General features: G+C 46.8%; 1 protein-coding gene across 9 annotated transcripts in view; it reads right to left on the reverse strand.

Moving 5' to 3' along the window:
• Window positions 1-23,170, reverse strand: part of ADAMTS9 (ADAM metallopeptidase with thrombospondin type 1 motif 9) — a 90,718-nt gene that overhangs the window by 25,780 nt on the left and 41,768 nt on the right. For all 9 annotated transcript variants that reach the window (XR_011144074.1, XM_068960425.1, XM_068960423.1 and 6 more), the window contains 9 exons: window positions 22,941-23,151; window positions 21,968-22,132; window positions 20,582-20,746; window positions 19,576-19,695; window positions 16,824-16,928; window positions 16,510-16,677; window positions 16,026-16,310; window positions 15,239-15,400; window positions 14,493-14,669 (listed from right to left, as the gene is read on the reverse strand). Coding sequence is in view for 8 of the 9 variants with exons in the window: in XM_068960425.1 (XP_068816526.1) it covers window positions 14,493-14,669; window positions 15,239-15,400; window positions 16,026-16,310; window positions 16,510-16,677; window positions 16,824-16,928; window positions 19,576-19,695; window positions 20,582-20,746; window positions 21,968-22,132; window positions 22,941-23,151 (1,558 nt within the window). In the remaining variant the exon portion in view is untranslated. The remainder of the gene's footprint in view (window positions 1-14,492; window positions 14,670-15,238; window positions 15,401-16,025; window positions 16,311-16,509; window positions 16,678-16,823; window positions 16,929-19,575; window positions 19,696-20,581; window positions 20,747-21,967; window positions 22,133-22,940; window positions 23,152-23,170) is intronic.

The raw sequence follows: 23,170 nt of genomic DNA on the forward strand, positions 1-23,170 counted from the left end.
TTGCATTGCGTTTTGCACGATATTCTTGGTCAACACCCCCCAAATGCCAATATCAGAATAAAGAAGCTGACATTCAGCAGGGATAACGGCGGGGTTTCGGGCACAACTCCCGGCGTTGCTCCGGTGGTTTACAGGGAGCAGAGTCAGCTCAGAGGGATCAAGGCAGTAGCCCTGAGGATTTACCGAGAAGAACTTGAAAGGGACCATTTCGATTTACTTTGGCACAAAGGGAGGTCAAATGTTGGTAAATCAGGAGAGTAAAGCACAATATACACCTCTACAAAGGGAAATAACTGCACAAAGGGCAAGGCAGAGGAGAAAAATCCAGTCTTTCCATGTCCACAGTATTAAAACTCATGTTTGTTTTATTCTGTACCAAGCACTGTAGACCGGTTTTCCTTTTTTTTACTAAACAAGGACTGAAACCAGGACATGCTCACCCTTAATATTTATGCATTTTGAAAACAACTCAGAAGAAGGCAAGAAGGCAGAGCACGAAGAATCAAAGCAAACAGCAAATCAGCAGGTATGTTAGCTGCAAGCTTTGTAGGGAAGGAACTAATTTGAACCTCCCTCTGCAGGTTCACTGAACTTTTTCAAATGTGACCACTTCTGGCATGCAGACCCCAAGCAACTTCACTTTGATTTCAGATTAGTCTCCTCCAAAAGATTTAGGAATCAAAGGGGTCTGGAATCACGACAAGAATTTAATATGACAGTTTCTTGTAGAACAAGCCTCTTACTCAGCATGATGCACCCAGAGACTGTTTCAATTTCTTCATTACATGTTATGCAAGTCATTACATGCTGCATCACAAGCATCCTGGTTTAATTCTCGGGCACAAACACAGTATTTCAGCCATCTCCCAATATAAACGTTTTGCTTTCTTTTCAGAACGGCGCAAACATGCAGAGATGATGCTGCTTCCTCCTTTTTGGAGTCACTCCATCAGTAGATTTACTAAGAAATAAATTACAGGCCAGAGTCTTCCCAGGCTCTGAGTATAGTTGAAACCTAACAAAATACAGATTATATACGCAGCAGCTCTAGAAGATCCATTACACTAGAAATTGGCACATGCATTGACAGCTGTGATTATTTTAAATTACAGCACTACTTCCAAATCATTCATCCCCTATGGTGTTAAGAGGTACACAGAGAAACACTGACAGAGCAATAACTTGTTCCAAAGGCTTAGAAAATGAAGAGTTCAGGCAAACGTGGTGAGAAAGGGATATAACTCATAAGATCAGCTTAAAAACATGTATAAGCAACGTCATGAAAAAGGCAGCTTCCCTCTTGTAAGAGTGCTAGTGGAGCCACAAAGCTAGCTGACTTCCCTGGAAACCAGTGGGATTAAAGGGCCATTAATTAGGTGCCTACCCCAGTGCAGATCTGGCCGCGGGAGACCGGCCCAGCTCTGCACCTGGATGGATACTAGATACCTGGCGCACGCCTGAGACACCGCGGTGTGTCTGAGAAGATGCACTCCAGCACAAAATGGGAGAAGGCCACACGTATCTGCCGTTTCTCAGCATTTTCAGCCTATTGGACAATGAACTTCAGCAGCAAGAAGGAGACTTCAAATCCTACCAAACCCAGTTATAAACTTCTAATATTTCTATCCATTTACTATCTTTGGATTAAATGCTAACCCTGGTACTTTCATACGAATTCAAATGACCCTCAGTAAGCGCTCTCCATGTGGCTTAACACCACTGTCTTTAACATGATAGTCAAAGCCAAAGGGAAAGTGCACGTGCTTCATCGGTACTCTATCTTGCCCCACATCCCAAGCCAGTGGAGGAAAGTGCATCTTCTCCCTAATTTAAAAAATACATTGGCCCTGCTGTTTATTCTAAAGAAAGAGTAACAACATTGTGCAATAATGCAAGTGCATTTCACAGGACGTGAAGTTGTCCGACCCATATTTCATTTCACAAATAATAAGTAGTAAAGTCCACAATTTTCAACCTCCCTTTTTCAAACTGGTTCACTTTGGCCTGCAGCCTGTATCCTGGCACGCCGTGATCAAACCCAGCGCGCGGGGAGCTCCCTCCTGCCAGGAGGGCGCGCGGGACGTGCACACAACGCTGTCCTCCCCCTGGAAAGATGAGCGACAGGACTGTAGGCACACCGTGGTGCACGCTGGGTTTGAGGCATAATTTGACTAATTTTCGTCATACTCAGATATAATTCTCAAGATGCTGTAATCAATCATTTTTATGCCTGTCTTTAATACAAATTAAAGATAGCCAGCTGTGCCTTTTTGGATCCAAAACATCCATTTGCTTTCACATACATGAGTTATGATCTCATTTGCACTGACAGAAAAGAGAGGTTGAATAAATCTAACGTAACCAAGTATTAGAAACTGAAAATTCCTTCACAAAGAGTCTGCTTCATAACTGCCTTTTAATTCTTCTCAGGTATTTCCATCTTCTATTTGGCATGCAGAATTTAAGCATATGTAAGCCACATGCAGAAAATAGTTTAATAGAGCGCTTCATCTCAGTGCTCTATCTCATGTGACTTAGGGAAGCAACACACCTAGCTGCTCCAGTCACTTATTTGTGACCCCAGAAGAACTTTGCATTTCATTAACTGAACTCTTTTCATTGCTGTAAACGTTGCAGCCACTCACAGTATCCATCAATAACAACACCAGAGTGAGCTAAGCTTTGACCTTGGTTTCTTTAAAGCATTTGAAAAGCACAGACAAAAACACTCCTTTGACAGATTTCTTTCTTTCTTTCTCCCCCCATCCTTGGAAAATACTTCAAAGCGCTGGGGATGACGGGGTGGCTCTCTGTGCAATAGCAGTCTCATCCAAGGATCTTTGAAGTCAGCAGAAAGACTCCTACTGGTTTTAATTGCCTTGGGATCCAGCCCTGAAGATGCAGCCAAGGTACTGTACTGGTATTTTTTGCTACCTAGCTTCCTGGAGTTCAGGATCACAGAGAGGTTGACATGCCCACCACCAGCCTGACTGTGCCTCCACTGACAGGCTGGAAAACGTTGCTCTGCAACGCTGTTTCCAGCCCATGGTAAAGGGACACGGCCCAGCAACAACTATCGCAGCGCCGGGGTGAACCCTACGAGCTGGCCGCGCTCCCCCTGCTGAGACGGGTGCAAGGTAAGCGTGCCGTGCGGTTGTCCCACCGCGCACTCCTGGCGGGCGAGAAGCACGTTTCTGCAAGGTTTGGGCAACTTGCAGTGATGTGCAGCACAGGTGGAGCTTTAAACCTGTGCATGAGCAGCTTGAAATCAGTAAAGGCTGGACACAGTCACACCTGGTGCTTGACACAGAGAATAAGAACAAAAGGACCTCTCTAACAGCATGAGGATCAGAGCATTTGGCATTGATTTCAGGGAACTATGTTTATTGCATGATTAGTTTTGTTAAAGTGCCTAGAACCACGGATTGGCATGCTGTTGATTTTTTTTCAAATAAATGTGCCACTTACTTACATGCAACTAAAAGTTTAAATAAGTCTGATAAAAAAATTCCCATATTATCTGTTTCCAGGGAGGTCAGAACACGATGCTAAACGTCTCCTGCAATGCAACGCTCTGTTCCAGTCTAGGAAGCTTGTGCTTTCATTCCCACAGAAATTTGTTTTCCTTTTCAGAGTCCAAGAATGGCAAAGACTGTTTTATTTTACCAAGTATGTGTGAATTGCTTTAACCTAATCTTCACTGCATTTCCTGCTCTGGAAGACGAAGGTACATCTCGTTCATTAAGACCTCGCTAAAGCAGCAAGGCTGCAACCTGATTCCACAGCTTCTCCCTGGCCTGGGAGCAGAGAAAAACAGAATATGTACCCCCAAAAAGCTCTTAGAAATGCAGACAAAACCTCTGGGCAGTTAGGCCCCCAATTCTGAACGTTTAAAAGCCAGCCTTGACACCCCACATCCCCACATTTCCTACGCCACAGCAACTCTGCCAGGGAATTCAAGGTGCAGGCTGGCACCACATTTTTTTTGGCCCCTCTTGCAGAAGACCGTGGTCTCCACGCTGCTCCCCTGGTTGCACAGTGGGAAGGCAGCGAGCAGTGCCCCTCTAGCACCAAAACTGTTCAATAGCCCTCAACAGAAATTAACAAATCTTGGTTAAAAACAAAACAAAACAAAAGAAACTGCAACATGCAGCCCAGATCAGTCAAAAGAAATGGAGTGGCTCTGCTTCTCGTATGCTCACTAGGCAGCTAAATGTAGGGCAGAAAAGCAAATTACCAATGAGAATCTAGGTAAATTCTCCGCTAAAACAGAAAAGTTTCAAAAAAATGTTGTTAGGCCGCTTTTCCAGGCCTGTTCATCAGCCTACGATTTGAGAGGTATTTGAGATAATGAATGCAAGCTGTGGTGATCACCAAATGAGTTCCCTGAGATAAGTATAGCTCAGATAGCTCACGAAGGGCAGAGGTGCGGGTGGAGGAAAATCAGACTAAAACCATCTTTATCAGATTCTGCCAGCAGCAACTTTTCGGAGGAAATTAAAATCAATCCTTGCAGGCTTAGATTTCCCCACATTAAGGATTATATTGAAAGTAAGCACTTTCATTCTTTCCAACCATCTGAGCTGAAACATGCACTAGATGAAACAAAACAGGGAAGACGGCGGAGCGCTGCAACGCTGGTTCTCACTCTTACATACCCTTCACGTTAGGGGCTGCGCTCCTGGATGTCAGCACACGTTTCCAACTGCAAGCACAGTCCAACCATGCACCCTAGCAGTTACATGTCAGCATCCTGTTAGCATACATCAGTCTCCTGCTAGAACTTAAAGCTGCTGTTATCAGATGCTGGTAACTTTGCAATCACAGCCTTTTAACATCTGCCCTTCTGCAGCTGCAGACTCTGGAGCACAGAGGACCCAGCAGACACGCCACCGAGATAAGCACCGATCGCTCCTCGCCCCTTAAAAGTGTCTGAGTCCTTGCACGTTATCCAGCAATGCTCTGTGGCATTCAAACACTAATTTCATTAGCTTCAAAGCAGCAAGGTATTTTAGCTCAGGCCTGATTTTTAGCATGTACTTCCCCTGGCTTCAGTAGAATAAGCAACAAGCTTAAAATAAGGGTGGCTCCACGTTATGGTTTCTCCAGCCACTAGGGTGCTTTAGGAGAGGTTTAGGAAATATTTGTCGCTCGTTGTTTTGAAACCCCATTCTTCTGGCTGCACTGGCACATTGAAAGGACAGTGCCTACAGGGTGGGGACGTGGCGCGTAGGGCACAGGCTGGCTTTCTTTTTTCTGCCCAATTGTGAGGGGGAGCCACACCACGATGCATGCGGCTATTGAGAGCCGCAGGGCCCACGGTCCCGGAGATTTTACCTGGTGCAGGGCCAGAACATCTGATACTTGTATATTAAGAGGGAACAGCAGTCTCTGCACTCAAGGGAGGACAACTAGACCAGAGCCCTAAGCAAAACAAACCAAAGCATTGCACTGCAGCTTGGAAGAGGCTTTAGAAATGCTTAATCTGTGCTGACTTCCCAGAGAAATGGGAGGACTGAAGAAAAGACATGAACATTAGGGGTTTGTTTTGAACCACGCAGTCCAAGCATGCTGGTAAGCACTGTCCAGAAACCTCTGTGGCAACGTTCTGAGGAGCCAAAGGGCATCCCCTGGCATGCAGGGTAGACTGCGCCCCAGCCTCCCCGAGGAGCGTTCCTCGCCCCGGGCACGGGCGAGAGGGAACGCCTGCTGGCTTGCCACCAGCTCTGCTTGCCGTTGCCGGCAGCGCGTGCTGGTTGTGAACCCTCCAGCTTCTCTACTCTCATTGCTGCGGCAGGACAGTCAACAGCGCTGGCTGAAACAGCTTCCTGCTTGATTATTTGCAGGAGGGAGAAATAAAATAATCCTAGGCCTTCACCTTTCTGCTACCAAGCCAAGCTGTAGTGACTGGTGAACAAACTGGGATGATGTTTAATCACAGGTAAAAAAGGGAAATTTCTTAAAGAATGGGGTTCAACTTAATTTGTTACAGCAGACAAAGGGAAGAGGCTGATGTGTGTCTGGAGCCCATTCTTCCAGCCAGCAAAGTCTGTCCCAGAAGAAATGACTCTCTTGGGCAGAGGCTCTACTAACTCTTCCAAGATTCAAGGCTCTGAGCACTGAAGGCAATAGAATGATTTTGCTGAGCTTGGGAACATCACAGAATAAATGGGAGAAATGCAAGTAATTATAACAAAAGGAGAAGCCATGCATCTCTTCTGCTGCATCCCTCTGCACCTTCTCCACCTCCCTTAACCACCTGCAGTGTCGTTACACCCTGTACAGAGGCTTCTGAGGGCTGAAGGCAGCTGGGAACACACAAAGCCTGCCTTAAAAGCTGCACCTCTGCACTGGTGCAACCTGTTCGACTTAAACGACAAACAAGAAAATCCACCAACTAGTGATTGCAGGTCTCCCCAGAGAGGGAAGCACTGGATGTCAGTTCCTCAGATTAGGAGAAAATGTGCAAACTACCCAAGGAAGCCAGTATAATGGGATGTAGAAGAGACTGATGAAACCTATTTTCCATGCTGTGACACTTTTTTAGAAGTAGCAATTGAAGCAGCAAGCAGCCTAGGTGAACTGACACTTTGTTTTTTTAGTGAACAGTTGTATTATAACACCATTTAGAAGTCCCATTCAAGAACAGAAGTTCTTTGTGCTGGATGACATGACACACAAAATAAGCCAGCCCTGTTTCACAGGTGAGCATCACGCTAGGTGTCTGTAGCAGCACTGAGCTTCTTGCTGCTCCCTGGCTTTATAAAGAAAAATCTTGGCTTAATGCAGCAGTGATCAAACATTGTTTGTCTGCTGGCATACAGTCTTGGGCATCAAATGTTTTCATACATGCTGCTGGCTCACTCTCCTTCCCTGTGAGCTAGGAAAAAGCAAAACATGAATAGAGCATTAAGTGCTACGGAATGAGATAGACTACATTGTTTTTCCTTAATGACTGCACTAATCAGTCGCCATGCAAGCTACAAGCTTGCAAGCTCAGTAAATGTCTTTGTGCTTAGTGTCCCTCACCATTACATGTTCACGTTTCTAAACCCTACAGTCCCTAGGATCTGAGCAGTAGCTATGTTTGCAGTTTAAGGTATACACTGCAAATTTGGAACATGGGCAAAAACACATGCAGACTTCCCAGCTCAGAGAGCTGCTTGAAGATGTTGAACTTCACAGCTCATCCTTGAGCACGTTTTGCTGCTCTAATGTGTTTCCTGCAGTCTAACATACATTTCAATTACTGCACAGAAAGCTAGTGCTTTGGGAGATGAATGGTCCCAGCTACTGCAATTTTATTTATTGCTTTATTTTTCATGTGTGTGTGCATGTGTGTGTCATATCTACAGACTTTACAAAGTCAGCGGCTGTCAACAGCCCGACCATGGCATGACAACTGAAGCCAGTCATCACTAAACAGCCCACTAGCAGTGCCGTAACTTTTGGTTCAAGTTCAGGCCAGCTGTATGCGTAATAGAAAGTCACCATCTCATGGAGAAAACACATAAGAAGGGAAAACATAAAAAGTCAATAACTGAAGTACACTAAATGCAGCCATATAGCCACTATGCCTCTCAATGTTACCTTTGTGGCCCATGACTCCTCGCAGGCTATCACGGCCAAAGTACTTTAGGCTGCCAAATAACATGCCAGGGGGAGCTACTGGCAGGGACTGAGATGGGACTTGCTTGCTTTGCCAGGAGAAAGGCAAGTACACACACAGTAAGTTAGGATAGATGCTATGGGACTATAAAAGAGGATAAGAAACAGCAGTGAATAATGATGCAATCCCGAGCTCTGACTGGGGACATATATTGAAGACTTTGGACATGATGGATGCATCATCTGGGAATGAGAGGGGAGGAAAGTTTCAAGATACAAGAAAACACCCTTCCTGAGGCAAGCTGCTGCTCCAGCTAGCTCCTGTCTCCAGCAGCGGCGATAGTGGAGGCTATGGAAGGGCAGCGGGCAGGACTGGTGTTTTCTGCGGTTCTTTACCCTGGCACTTCCCCAGCGCCCAGTCATCGGATTAGGGAAGTTAGAGGGGACGTTCCTGCCTAGACCTTTTTATTTCTCCATCAAACTAAAAGACATTAGTTTAACCACTTCAACTGTGGTTGCATCACAACGGGTACGTTTGTCCGCAGCGGAGGCGTGTGGATTAAGACAGCTGAGAATTAAGGGGTAGGAAATGAAGCCTGCGAGAACCCGATCCTGCAAAGCTCTGCTGTGCATGCTGGGGTTTAAGCGCACCGAGTTGTGGAGCGGTCCCTGACCTGCAGCGCTAGGACATGGGTTTCTAGGGCTGTACTACTGCTTTCCTGTTTACATGGAGCATCAACACTGCAGCAAACAGGGGAGGGCAGAACTGTGAGCAAAATATATACATTTCTACTTATTTAAGGAGAACTAACAGAAGCAGCAATGAAGGACTGGTGATGATAGGCAAACACAGTAAAAATGAAAATAGGAATTGGAGATTATACAGTAACAGCAGAGGATAAAGTGACATTTCACTGCCTACGCAGCAGCTCTGCCCTGGGGTTGCCACCGACCAGGCGTGCTGAAGCCTGAGCGGCTCCCCAGTAACAGTGGGGTGACTCTCCAACAGGGCAGTTAGGCAACTGGACATCACTGGGTTTACACAGTTTACTGTGACTGTGCTAGAGCCACTAGCTGTGGCTCTAAGCCCCGGTAGGGGAGGTGGCCACGGAGTTATCAGAGGAGGAAGCTCAGCCGTGACAGCATCTGCCCCTGCTGGCCCAGACAAGCGTGTGCTGAGACATTCAAAGCAGCAACCCCAACTAAGTCTAGCCTTTGGGATGAATGCCAAGAAGGACACAAGGAGAAAAAGAAAAAGGCCAGCAGCAAGACTGCCCAGGTCGCGGTGCACAGGGCAGCTTTTGCCATCCCGGCGCCCATCTGGAGATGTGGCGTTTCGGGGGCCGTCGGTGCCAGGAGCCCGGCGTGCCCTGCACAGCCACGTCCCGGGGCACTGGCAGCGTGGCACGGTCTGGACCGACGACCCGCACAGCCGCGTGCGGGGAAGGGCTGAGACCAGCCTGGGCTGCTGCTTTAAATGAAAGCAAACAGGTCTGTGCTGTCACAGGCCTCCTTCCGACGCAGGAACTAAAGCAAACAAGTTCTCTGCATTTTATCAGTGCGCCGAACTGGCAGTCCCTGGAGCCACTAGGTCTGACTAATCCTGAAGAGAAGGCAGGCAGCAAACCCAAGAGACAACAGCTGAGACGCACCCAATTACGCATACAGCAAACAGCTTGCAGACAAGGAGACAGCTTTCAGACAGGTAGTAAAGGATATCAATAGGCTAAGAAGTTCTCATTTTGCTCTGTATTAGCTTTATTAAATCTTTGCTAAGGCATCTCTTTCTGCATGTTTTTCTACAGACACCCAGACCACACAGTGCATCTCTCCATCTGGGTTTGGGGTGCTCAGACTGTCTGTCCAGCCGCCCTTTTGGGCTGCAACATTTGGCCTTCTCACACGGCCTCTCGCGGGTAGGATGGTTATTATTAGCTTTCCGATAACACCCAGCACCATAGAGAAATACAGATGTGCTGTGGCAATTGCAGAGCCTGAACCAACATTGTATGAACACGGGGTAGCAAAAGCAAGGTGAATCACTGAGTGACTGAAGAGCTCGGGGGCCCTATCGCTTCCTTTTCAAGGATGGCTTTGTTACCGCAAAAAACACGTAGAGAATCGTACAGCTACTCAGTAATGCTGCTGTTGCAGCACATTCATTTTCTGCAGAAGGGAGGAAGAGAAGAGCAGTCACGTACGCTCGCAACCAAACGTGCCCCCAGTTATCACTGACACCTTAGCAAGGGCTGACACACAGACCGCTAGAAATGTCATCCGAACAACAACAGGGGAATATGGCTGTTGAACAGCCTATTTGCAGTGGGTTTCATGCGGAGGGCACTTTGCAAGCAGTAGGTCAGGGGGGTGGCAGAACGAAACGCAAATAACCCGCCATCGACACCAATTTTGAGATTGAAATGCCCGAGTGCCTGCTTCCTGGCACAGATGCCGGCTAGGCAGGTTGCGCTCTTCCTACCTTGACTCTGGAGCGACTCTGCCATTACCTGTGTCCCTGCACTGGCAGATCCAGCCGAGGAGCCCTGTAAAGATCTCAGTTGCCAATGCTATCACCTTCCAGCCCTGACTAACGGGGTATGGCATCGTCATCTGAAACCAAAACTGAATCCACACTGACCCCCGTAAGAGAGAGTTTGGAGTTTAGCAGGTCGACATAGTAATTCTTTTACACCAAGCTTCCATTTCTGTGCTGTTAGAGCAAAAAGCCTTCAAAGAATAAGACGCCAGCACTTCTGCCTATTTGATAAAGAGCTGGGAAGCACACGCTGGTTTTCCAGACACCAAGAGCGGTATGACAGTTGCATTAGCATCTAGAACTTTTGATACCAAAGAGCCATAAGTACTTGGCAAAGCACAGTAGAGATTACTTTTAAAATTATAGTACTCTTTAGGGAAGAAAAAAAAACAAACCCAAAACCCAATGTTGTCCACAGGTCAAATTCAAATGATTACTAACCAGATGCAATGAAATCCAAATGACTCACCTGACTAAACCAGGAGAGATTGCATTGTGAGATACCATTGCTTTACCTCATCTGTGTATATTTTCTAATTAGGAAAGAATGAGAAGCCCACGCCAAGTGAATTCAGCATTATCCATAAATTGTAGCAGGATACAGTTGTATGTTATGATAAACTCTACACCACCATTACTTTTCTTAAGAAAAAGATGCAGACTGGGTATCAACCTGTTTGCTTCTTGCTTAGAACTAACAATTTTATTTCCAGATATAAAAAACACTCAGCCCCTAGAATTGACAAATATCTGATAAAACACGTCTAGAAATCAGAGAGCAGCAAGCACGGGATGCAAAGGCCACGCCACCTCCATAGAGATCCATGGCCCAGCTACAGCAGATCCCATTAACTTAAATGATATATATGTACATATATATATATACACACACACACACACTGGAAGGGGAGAGGAGATTCCCTATGGCGATCCAGCTCCTTTTCTTATATCTGTGCCCTTAACAGAAAGGGCTTCCACAAGGCTTTGCTGCATCCGCCAAGGCCTCTGCAAGAAACTCCCCGTGGTTTCAGGGAGAGCTCTCAACCAGAGGACACAGTCTTTGCTCAAAGCCCATGAGAATTTCTTTGCTGTTAACTCAATAGAAACAGAATTTCACATAGATTATTGTAAGGAGTGGATCTACTCCAAGATAAGTGGGTTCAGCCTCGGGTTTTCAGGGAACTGATGAATAATACTCTCTGTGAACATCTCCCTTATTCTCGAAAACGAGGTGCGATTTCCTCTCGTTATTTGAGGGCCTGTAAAGATATCTTTGTCTGTTCACATTATAAGGCGTTCAGAGGAGAAAAAATAGTCTCTGTTCCCTGGTAACAGTCTCTGTATGTTTTCAAAAGCATTATTTTAACAAAAAAGTAAGGTCGATCATGTGGCTTACAATTCTCCAGTGTTTAAATACACGTTCTTAAAGAAGCAAGGAAATAAAGGTATTGCCTTCTCTTAGTCCTCTTTGAACATACATCATAACGACAATGCATCTCACCAGCCTCCTATTATAGAATTATCATTTACACACAGAACCTGTTCATTCCTTTAATTCTCTCTTTAAAACCCAGCTTAAACCAGCCAGATAAAAATCACTTATTTACTGTATTAAATTGCAGGGGAATTTTGCCTAAGGACTGAGGGTTGGACTCCTTAGACTCTCTCTGCTTTAATTTGTATGTATTTTATGGTATTAATTTCAGTCAGACTTGTGGGAAGCCGAGCCAATCAGATGCTTGCAAGACATTAGTTATCCAAACTTCATAATTCATACACTTTTAACTGCATTTGTTTAATTACTGAGAACGACAGTTTCTAATGGAGAACAAAGCAAATAAAAGTGAATCAGAAGATGGAACATCGCAATACCAATTCAGAAAATTGAGTAAGAGTGAGCAAAATAAGTATATTATCTTAATTTAGCAAAAGAGTCAAGAAATCATTATACAAATTCATTTATGATTACATTCTACTTGTCTTTAATTTTCACTCTTCAACATTAACATTAAACATTGTAAATGTATGCAATATTTATATAAAATTAAATAACAATATTGGAAAAATAAATACACTTTTACATAAATACATAAATCCACACTGCTGAAAAGTTTCAGCTAATACTATACTCTTGTTTCAAAAGTGACCAAAAATATATGGTAGTGACACTCCATCTGAACAGATGAAGTACGCACAGCTACAGAGTGATGTTTGCAGTCGATGACAGAGCTAAAGCAAATCAGGCGATACCACACTTAAAAAAAAAAAAATTAATTGGACTTTACTACCTACAGTAGTAGCACGAGGTAGACATACATGTAGTGTATTCTGTAGGAGGGACATGAAACCATGGTCCCCTATTGACCCCACAGATAGGATTGAGTCTTCAGACACAGGCTGCAGTCACCTGTGTCGGAGACAAACGACACTTAAGCAGTAAGACCTGAAAAATCAAGTCACTTTGTGGGAAAAATCCTGGCTGGGCTCTGCAACCCCTTCCCTGGGGCGGGCAAAAGGAGGCGAAAGCTGTTGCCGTCGTGTATTCCTGGAGCCCGAATGAGCGACCGCCTCCGAGGTCGGCCAGCAGCACCATCAACCCCAGCAGCGCTGGGTGGGCACCCACTTCATTAGTCACTTAATTAAGTGACAGCGGTGGCCTCCCGCCCAGGAGAGCCACCTGAGACAATAAGCTGGGGCCTGACGGCAGCAGCTAGAGCCAAGGGAAGTTCTCCAGGGTAAAAGAAATCCCCCAAATTCAGGACTGCGCCCAGCATTTAAACACGGTGGAGCAAACCCAGCCCTAGCGGCTGCTGCTGCGGCAGGGAAGAGGCCAACTGCTGCGAGACACCAAAATGCAGCATACCTCGGCCCACACCTTCGGTTCTTGCAAACGTTCCAGCACCGGTAATAAGCGTTAGCAGCAATTTTTAGTTGGTAGTTCTGGGAGAAAAACAACTGCACGGCTTGCTAGTTCTGCTTAGCTCAGCTCACTCGTTTTTAGCACCAACTATCAGTGTACAAGTGATACATTAGCACCTCGAATGAAATATTTCATATCACTGTCCCTTGTACTAGTGAAGCACCATATAAACACTATTTCAGCAGTTTTACGGCTGTTGCATAACTCACTGAGGTATGATAAAAATATTGAGAAATGTTACCGAAAGCATCCACGTTACTGAAAGCATCCACAGAAACCAGAGGGTAGTTACAGTCTAGCAAGATGACCTCTCAAACCAAAACTGTTAAGGAAGTCTAATATATTACAAATAGGCCTCTTTTCTTCTTTTCTCATAAAGTGCTTTTGAGTCAAATTCATTTTTAAAAATCTCCTTTAACTACTTCATAACAAAATATACAATAAAGCTCAGCATTTATTTGAAGGCCACTCCAAAACCAGCACATCTGTGGTTTCCGCCCCATCCGGAGGCGCCCCACGTTGCACTCGCGTTAGCGGGGAGTATTTCAGAGCTGTGGGGTGCAACGCAATGGCCCAGACCCGCTGCGCCCGGCCACTCTGCCCTCCCGAGCCGCCCCAAGAGCGTCTCTGTGCAACGGGCTCCTTCAGCAGCAAAGCAGCATTTTCAGCCTTCTCTGCTTTGTGATCGGAAAACGCTCATGGTTTTAAGCCTTCCTACACCCTGCTGATCCCTTGCTGATTTAATGATGTCTAAAGCAGCAGCTGGAGATCAGGCCAGACACAAACTGTCCAGAATCAGAGAAATGCATGAGAACAGCTTACTGGTGCCTCTGCACAGTACATCTCCCCTTGTGTTTTACACGGGAATAGAAACACAGCTATATGTTAGCATGGGTGTGAATGTGCATGTGTTTCTACATAAATGTGTGTGTGGGAACACACACACACACACACACACATCTATACGCACTTGTACATGCCTTTGAGTTGATGCAATTTAGCACAAATTTCCCCCTGTCATCTTGTTTTTGGCAGGGAACATGCAGCTTGTAAACCAGTAGGTGCGCAGTGCAGTATTACCATTAAGTATCAGTTCAATTTAACTTCGGTTGAAGTGTACTGCTTAAATGCCAGGGTTTAAATCCAAACGCAAAGAACTCAGTCAGAATCATAACGCATAGCGCTAGCACTGTGTCATAAAACGGACAGTTGGTTACTTAGCAGAAAGTGCCTTTTAAATTAAAGGACTTGAGCTCCCCTAACGTAAGCCCTTCCTGAACAGGTGTTATTCTGAACATATTGTCAAGAATCCTCTGTAAGTGCAGTTTTAAGACATGAAGCATTAGCACCTTGTTTTGAAGCAAGTTAAATCTGTTGTTACGGAACATCCAAAAACGGTTCACAAAGAGAAAGAGTTTATGGCCGTACCGAGCTCCAAGGACCAGCGCTCCACGCAGCATCTCTAGGACAGTCCTGCATATTGCACTGCTCTCTGTCCGGTGGCTTGTCAAGGATTTCACAGCTCAGATCTGTAAACCTTTCTCCATTAGGGCGCTGACATACCACCAGCCGCGTTCTTGTCCCTGCCCCGCATGGTTTTGTGCACTGCAAGTCAGCACAGGACAAGAGAATTACAATTTTGGTAGCTAAAATTCTGCCTACTGGTAGCTCTAAGCACTAGCATCCCTCAAGACCTGGTGGCTATTTCGTTGCGAACCAGCCAGGTCCTCCCCAAACAGCATGAGAGCCTCTGATGTCCCACCAGCTGTTCCAGTTCCTCAGCTCCCAGAGTTACTTGTCCTGCTTGACAAGGATATTGCCCAGCCCAGCATAATATGAGAAGTTAACATCTGTAATCACTTGTCTCAGAAACATTTTCTGAAGGGAGCAGTATTTTTAATAAAAAAAAGTTAAAATAGACTCTTAAAAAAAAAACACTCCTCAACTTTTGCAAAATTTGCTTTTACCTGGGAACAGTTTTTTTCCATGACAAACAGAATTGAAAACACCATCAAGCAGTTGCTAGGGTTTACTCGTTTATCAGAAGCTGCCTTTCATGCTCCAGTCTTTCTAAAAAATGTTACCAAAATTTCCCTCTCTTCTCCCATTTTTCAGCCACCCGCTAATGAAAACCTGCCCCCGTGCAGGGGGAAGAGGATTAACGTTGTGCTCACCTCTCCCCAGTTGCCATAAGCCCACTGCGGACAGGGGCCAGATTCGCACGATCTCTGCTCCATGGGTTTGGTTTTCTCATCGCAGTCGTTTGCCGTGTATCCGTTTTCGTCCTGGCACACCACGACCCGCCGCTGGAAGCCCCCCGCACACGTACTGGAGCACTGGAAGACACAATTGCCCGCAGATGCTTTGAGCCCAGGAATAATCATGTATTCCCAGCTCCTTCCCAGTGCGGTGCACCATGGGAACACACAGCTAGAAACTTAATACGGCCAACAGACATTATTAACTTCAAACCCCAGCTATTAGTAATAGTAGTGCAATGACTTAGGTGCTGACTAAGCAAAGAAAATAAACATGAGCACAGTTTTAAGGAGGTGAGTAACCCCCATTGCCTTCGCTGCAGTGTTTAACATCGCATTCATGCTTAATGCCCTTTAGGGACTTCTGTGATAGTGTTTCAAGCCCTGGTGGGGGGAGAGGAGCCGGCATTAAGGCTCTGTTGTGCTCTGGCAACAGCACTGTGTGGTTTTAAGCGTCCCAGGAGATGGCCAAGAAGCAGAGTTTGGCCATTGCCTCGGAAAACGATGCCATCAGCTTTCTGCCTGGAGAGCCTCGGTGAAGCCCGAGGGGAACGAGAAGCGAGGCCTGCACCCCGCTGCAACACTTCCTTGCGTGAGCAGAGAGCGGTGAAAGGATCCCTCCTCTCCCTGCACAACGACATTAAAAAGGCCAGAATTTGCCCGGAAAAGAATAAGCAGAAATAAGAAAAATGGGGACACTTACAGCACCCCAGGGGCCAATCCGCCACTGATTGCCTCCTGGTATATGTGCGTGGTTTCGGTTCGGGCTGCCTCCCGGCTGCAGCTTCAGCCGATGATCCGGATAGAGGAAAGGGTGGATGGGCCTGCCGTAGTCATGGCTGTTTGGATGACAAGGAGACATGGAGCAGTCTTGCTCGGTGGCGGGCAGGTCATCCGGATCGCACTCGCTTCTGTCCACCAGCTGGTCACTGTAATTGATGCAGATCACTTGTCGCGTTGCCTTACCTTGACCACAAGTCACTGAGCACTGCGTTACAGTGGGGAAAAAGGAGACACGGTCACATTTCCGGCTTTGAAAAAACAGACAGACAGTTAGTGCTAATACAGAACAGATGAAAACCTTGATCTCCCCCTTTTTTAAAAAGATAAACGTAACAGACTGCTGAAACATTTTTCCAGCAACGAGGTCTACACAGCTCTCCTGCACCAGAGAGCGCGATGCTTACGGAGCTCCACTCCAAGGCCTTCCACTGCCCGCATGGTGTCACGGTGCACGTTTCTGTGGCTGACGGCTTTGGGAGGTGGAAACAAGCTGACTCGTCAGCCACTGAGCCCTGGTCATCACGACAGCTGACGTACCGCATCCTGGTACCTTTTCCACACGTTGCTGAGCACTAGGAAAGAACAACAAGCAAGTCCACTAAGGAGTTTCCTGTTATATATGGCAAAGGCGTTGGAATACCAAGTTCATCAAACGTGCTTAAAAATATCACAGCATCTACTGTAAAATAATCCTGAAAGTATTATGACACATACTTACCGGTGTCCAGGATCCAAATCTCCACTGCGTCCTGTGAACGCCTGATAGGGATCTCTTGGCTTCGGGACTATTTGGATGGGGAGGACACGCTGCTATTTCGCAGTCCTGTATGTGAAATACATGAGGTAAAGGAAGAAAATAAAGTAGACCATAAAGACTGCAGATGTTTCAGGTAAGCCACCTCCTCAATATAATTATGAACAATATACAATGCCTTGAGAAATTGGCAACCCGCATGCTGTTCATTTGTGTTTTGGCAGGCTTTCTCCTTGCATCTTCATGGGGAAATCAGCAAAGTTTGCTATTAATACCTCTAAGGGCTTCACATGCAGAACTTCAATGGTCTTTTGGCTTACTAGGAACTCTAAAATGGGGATCTCCGTAACTATATGCCACCTCCATGCATCCAAACCAGACGTCCTGAGGCAAGAGATGAAACTGCATTAAGAGAGTTCCTCTGGCAGGACCACGAATCTGCAAAGCAGCCCCTCTGCCTCCCTTCAAAGCTTCCCAAACCTTCTTTCCTGCAACCCACTCATTAACAGCTCTGCTGCTGAGGTGTTGAGACTGCTGCTCCGTATGCTCAGCTGCTCCTCGATTCCCTGCTGCCCCCCAGACTGCCTCTATCTACTGGCTGATCTTTGCCTCACCCAAAACCCTGCAAGGTTTTTGGGACAGGCACATTGTCCTGTTTGGCATCAATACAGTGCCTAATAGGAGGGCTTTGGTCCCATCTGGATCCCCTGGGAGGAAAAGCAACAGGAATGATGAATAGCCATAACTTTACTCCATGAACCTATGAATGCTTGTTGCCAAAAAGGGGAAATTAATACTGATCTCCACTGCAAAGGAGAGATTGGCTCCTGACAAGTGCCAGATTCCCACATTACTATCATTTCATGTATACTGGAGATGTGCATGCTGAACAAGAGTTGATGACAAACGGGTTTTTTACCCTTCAACTACAGTTTGATGGGTCTCCATACATGGGAAAAACAGCCCTTTCCTAAATGTCCTGGCCTTAGTTAAACTCTGTGAAGTCATGCAGGACTGAAGCCGAGCAGAGCTTCTTCACTACAGCTTCTCTAGATGATAGATAGAGGGTAATATTCTGTTTTATTTAACTCCTTCAGATACCACAGGACACGTGCTTGCAAGGGGAATTTACACCTGCAGAGTTTGCTTCCAAATACAAGCAAACCCAGTGTGGAAAGCCTCTTCAGTAAATATGCAAAGGATGTCCAACATTTCACAATTTATCAGCCCAGAGGGGACGTAGCTAGGATTGTAGCTGGCACATACACTATATTGGCACATCCAGCATGTGAGAAACAACGGCCCCTAGTTGTCATTAGCGTTACACAGCAACAGTCCTGCAGCCAAGCAAGTCCAGATCGCAGCCAAACATCTAAACCCAGTGCAAGCCTAAGGGAGGCGATCTGCTGCACTGAGACCCCAGCCTCTCATGCTAGCAAATACTGTCCTATCTTATCCTCATGTTCTCTGTCTATCTTCCTACAACCATCCATTACCTTTTACTTAGCTCGTGAGCTCTTAGGACCAGGTTTAGTTCTGAATCTGCACAGGCCCTTGTGCACCCCATCCTATGACTGGAGCTAATCACAATCAAAGGTAGTCTTTGTCCCAGGAGGTCTTGATGCCCTTGTTTCAAGTTTTCTATTACCTTTTTGGCAATCTGGTACTTCGGAGAGCAAGGTTAACCTCATAAAGAGGGGCTGGTGGGAACACCACAGACATATCCTCAGTGTTCTCCGCACAGACATATCCTCAGTGTTCTCCGCACAGACATATCCTCAGTGTTCTCCACCCCACTGAGATGTTGTTGGTGCTCTTGATATCTCTGTCCCACCTCTACCAAAATAGTATGCTGTGCAGCACCTCTCCAACAGGTAGTAACAACCTTAATTTTAACAGCTCTGATGCTAAAGGTATGAAAACGAAGGGAAGGAGGAGATGGTGCTCTCCTGGCCGCGCACAGCTGGAGGACAGCCATGCTGTTCGGCGCTCCTAAGTTCCCTTCAGATCAGGATGGTAGGCTTGCTCTGCACAAAGCAGCTCCACCGCCTCTTGCGCTGCAGAGCAACCGCTTTGTCGCCTCTAGGTGGAGGGACCATGAAGTAGAGCCTCATCTCCTACTGCACCACCTGGGCCTCTGTTGAAGGCCCTCAAGACACCCCTGCAAAACTGCAGTGTCGATGCCTCCAAACACGTTGGCCTACCCTGCGGATGGTGCGAAGACTGCATCCTTCCCTACTGGAGGACACCCTACGCGCTCAGGAGCTGGCAGGAAACACGCTGGGGCTCGGGCTTCTGACACAGAGTGTGCGACAGACGTAACAAACCTTGAGCGCTGCTCCAAGGAGTGCAGTCTCAAAAGCTGCCCCAATTTGGGGGGAACGCATGCCATGCGCCCTGCTCGCTGCCAGCTCAGCCACCAGGAGGGCACGTACTGAAAGGGCCGTCCAGCAGCTCTGCCGAGACCTGGCGGCACAGGCCGTGGGGCTGCCTGCATCCCCACTGGGGCTGATCGTTGCTGCTCCTCAAAGCTGAGAGAGTGGCAGTGATTTATACCCCTCGGTGAAGGTCTGACCCACTGATACTCGAGAGCACTTTCAAGAGCATGGATCCCCTAGCAATAAGGACAACTAGTTAAGAGGAAAGGTTTCTTATACTGTTATTCATGCCTGGGGGCACAAGAACAAAACATGCAGATGGGAACAACGATACATACCTGGGTATCTGTTGGCCTGGTCGCAGCATTGCACTCATTATCATCCACCACCGACACATAGGTGCCTACCACGCACTTCACTGCCCTCATCTGGTAGCCTTGTCCACAGGTCATCGTGCACTGGGAGGGAAAAGAGAGGAGGAAAGGGCCAGGGTCTGAGCACCCATTTCATTTAGAAAGTATTAACCAGCCTAGCTGAGCGCATAGCAAGAGCAGCAAAAAAAAAACCCCATCCTTCCTTCTGGTTTCTCTCCATTTGAAACATTTCAGCTTCAAATTAGGTCAAAGTTTTAATTCACTGCTCCCATCAGAGCCTTGCACGCTTCACTTGTTGTCCTCAGGTACGAAGGTGTGAGTGTTTAAATGATTTACTCTTCTGAACACAGTGGATTAAGATTTGGTAGAACCTGCATCATACCTTACTTTAAAACTAGCTGTTCATACCCACAGTAGCACAGTTAGCTAATAAATAATTTTGCTGATGGGCAATAAGTCTGGTTGGGACAACTGGTCTGGGTTTGCTGCTGTTCTTTTAAGCCAAGAGTTAACAGCTTTGCGGGAAATGAGATACCAGAATATTCTGGATGAAACAAGCAATTTGTTTTTTTATATAAAAAAAAAAACTCAAAACTAAAAACCACACAAACTGGAAAAACATTAAAAACAACAGCTATTCAATGGGAGCAGGTTTTTTGTGAAAATTAGGGCATGTATTTAAGTGCCTAAATATGGATTTAGGAGCGTAACCTTGGAAACCCTTTTTTTTGAAAATCACAGCCAATTTAGTATGACACAGATTAAATTTAGCACAAAGGCCAGGTACTGCTCCTGCTGCCCATATGCTGAACTCAGGCGAACAGAGGGTTGTTTTTGTGTGCAAATCAATTAACACAGTTATGCCACTGAATCGAGATGAAATGGTTACGGCAGGCCTCTTGGCAGCACTGCGCGACACCAGCAGCCCATGTCACACCATAACGGGGAGAAAACGGCAGCTTTACGGTACCTGCCCCCACGGTCCTACTTGCCACGACGCACACTCCTGCTGCTGACAGCTCTGCACCGACTCCGGCTTCGTTTCGGGATCGCAAAACCTGTCGTTTAACCGATCTTCGCCGAATTGGCACCAGGTCTGGCGATGTTTGTGCCCTTTCCCACAGGTGACCAGGCACTGCGAGGAGCAAAGCACAAGCTCAGCGGCGCCAGCGGAAGGAGGGCGAGCGCTGCCAACTGAGCACCTGCCCAACGGCTTAAAAACAGACCGGGAGACCTGCCGCAAACAACCACTTAGAAACCGGTGCTGAGAGGTGGGTCTAACTAATGACCACGTGCGCTGGAAAACACATGAGCCTTTTTCCAAGGCAAGGGATTGCCTCTCAGGAATTGGTCCACGGCAGACTGGAGTGTTGAAAACAGCCATGCCGGGAAACTATAGCAAGGGCAAAGCGAGACCATGCTCTTTGTTTTCAGAAAACTTGATCAGTGGCTAAATGCTGGTCTAAGCCTGGTTTGATAGTGCTTCAAGAAGGTCAAGGTCCACGTACTCTGAATGCTGCCTTATGGCTGTTTCTTTAACCTTTTTCAAACCATGCCCCTCACACTTCTTCAGATGTGCCAAAGGCAACAGAGAAAAGCACAGCAATCGCAAGCGCGAAGTGGACTGGCCAAGACACAGAGTGTGGCGGTGTCTTCCTCCACACTGAGGCAGGTATAATCCACTTCTAGTCACTACTTCAACTTCTAGCAACTTGCTGTATCTGTGAGACACGGGGCAAAGCCTTAGCGCTGCCTGACAGAGCTTCAGCAGGATGCAACAGGGTAACAAAGACTTGCAAAAATAGAGCAAACTCGCTGCCCTTGGAGAGCACGCGATAAAGATCCTGCGACTCCCACAGGCTGAACGTACCTCTTCCACTGCCACCGAATAGCTCACACTCTTAGGAGCTAGAGCCAGAAGAGAGATATTTTGCTGCGAACAACAGTCAGTTAAAAGTTCCCCTTTCCCCTTAATTTCTTTCATTATTTCCTAACACAATGCAATGCACAAAAACGAGAGCTATTTGGCCACAAAGGCGAAGAGCAGCCTTTGAAGAATGCCCTCCTAAATCCTCAGCCCACTGGAAAAGCCTATTAACATGTGGGTTTTGTTGCATTATGAAGGAGCAAAGGACTCCAACTAGCAGCGGAGGAGATGACAGTACTAAACAGCAGGGAGAGGTGCAGCGGGTGCCCCGGGGCACTGCCCTCAGGCTGTACAAAGAAAACAAACCGGTACTAATTCCAGTGTGCCCTGTTTACGGATGAGTGGGAAAACAGAGGGTTTCCTTGCAGGACCAGTGCATCACGGTTCAAGGCTTCAGCCTGTGGGTCCCAGCTGGTGAGCAACACCTACCTCGGACCAGTCGCCAGTTTTCCATTGCGGGCACAAGAAGTCGCTGCATCGCTGCACCGTCAGCTTCTCCTGCTGACTGCATTTACTGTCATCCAGGACGTCACTGTAGGTGTTAACACACATAGCTCGCCGCCGCCGCGTGCCCCCACCGCAGCTTTTCGAGCACTTGAAAGAAGATAAACTAAGTAAACACTCTGCCATCCTACCACAGACCAAGAGCCCATTTATTTCCTTATCTCTTCTTACAGTTGGAACTACAAAGAGAACTATTTCAGAAGAGAAGGCATAAAACCTTTGGAAGAACAATTTGTACTTTAAGTAACTGGCTGTTACTTTATATATTCCTTTAAAAATCCAATCTTGCTAAGCTTAGTAATATCTTGTGGCAATGAGTTTCACAGATTCATTTCAGGTTATAACCCTCTTGCTGCTTTTAGACGTGTTGCCTTTCAGTTCCCCCAAGTGGCTGTTGCCATATTCACATTTTAGGAGAGGTTAATTCTACTTGTGAGATTTGGCTTCCCTCTAACCAGCCTCCCCTCCTTCACCACGCGCGCTCTGGAAAGCCCTAGAGTCTTATCGTTCCCTTGGTGCCGCCTCTGCCTTCAGGACTATTCTTGCACATTGAAAAGCTTTCTACTAAAAAAGAATAAAGAAAACACTTTTCAAAGATCCTCCACTGATGGCAACACATCTTCGCTGATGCCAGGAGTGCCAGCAGCATGACTAGCTTGCATGGGAGAAGACAGCCAAGTGGGCTTAGCATGATGAAGACCAATGTCAGGATACTTAAAAGCATAAATTAATCCCAGTGGAAAATAAGGAGCATCCGGCTGACTTGGACTAGCATCCTCAAGAAAAGGCAATGAAAGCAGAGCCACCGTGGCCAAGTTTTACAGGCCGTTTACAGACTTAGCAACTTGAGAGTGCCCTCAGCGAGGACACGTGTGCAGGAGACTCAAGCGCCCCTTACCTCGGTCCAGGCCGAGTACCGCCAGCCTCCCACGTTGCAGTCTCCCGTGCACTTCTCCCTCGTGCTCGGCTTAGGCAGGCTGCTGCAGAAGCGGTCGTCGACCTTCTCCGTCTTTCCTTCCAGCCGGTTGTATTTGGAGCAGTAGATCTCCAGGGTGCGGTAGCCCAGGCCGCACTGGGCAGTGCACTCACTCCTCCTCGCCACGTGCCACCTGAGGGAAGGGCAAGCAG

Source organism: Struthio camelus, chromosome 14 (genome assembly GCF_040807025.1).
Source record: "Struthio camelus isolate bStrCam1 chromosome 14, bStrCam1.hap1, whole genome shotgun sequence".
Classification (NCBI taxonomy): Eukaryota; Metazoa; Chordata; class Aves; order Struthioniformes; family Struthionidae; genus Struthio; species Struthio camelus.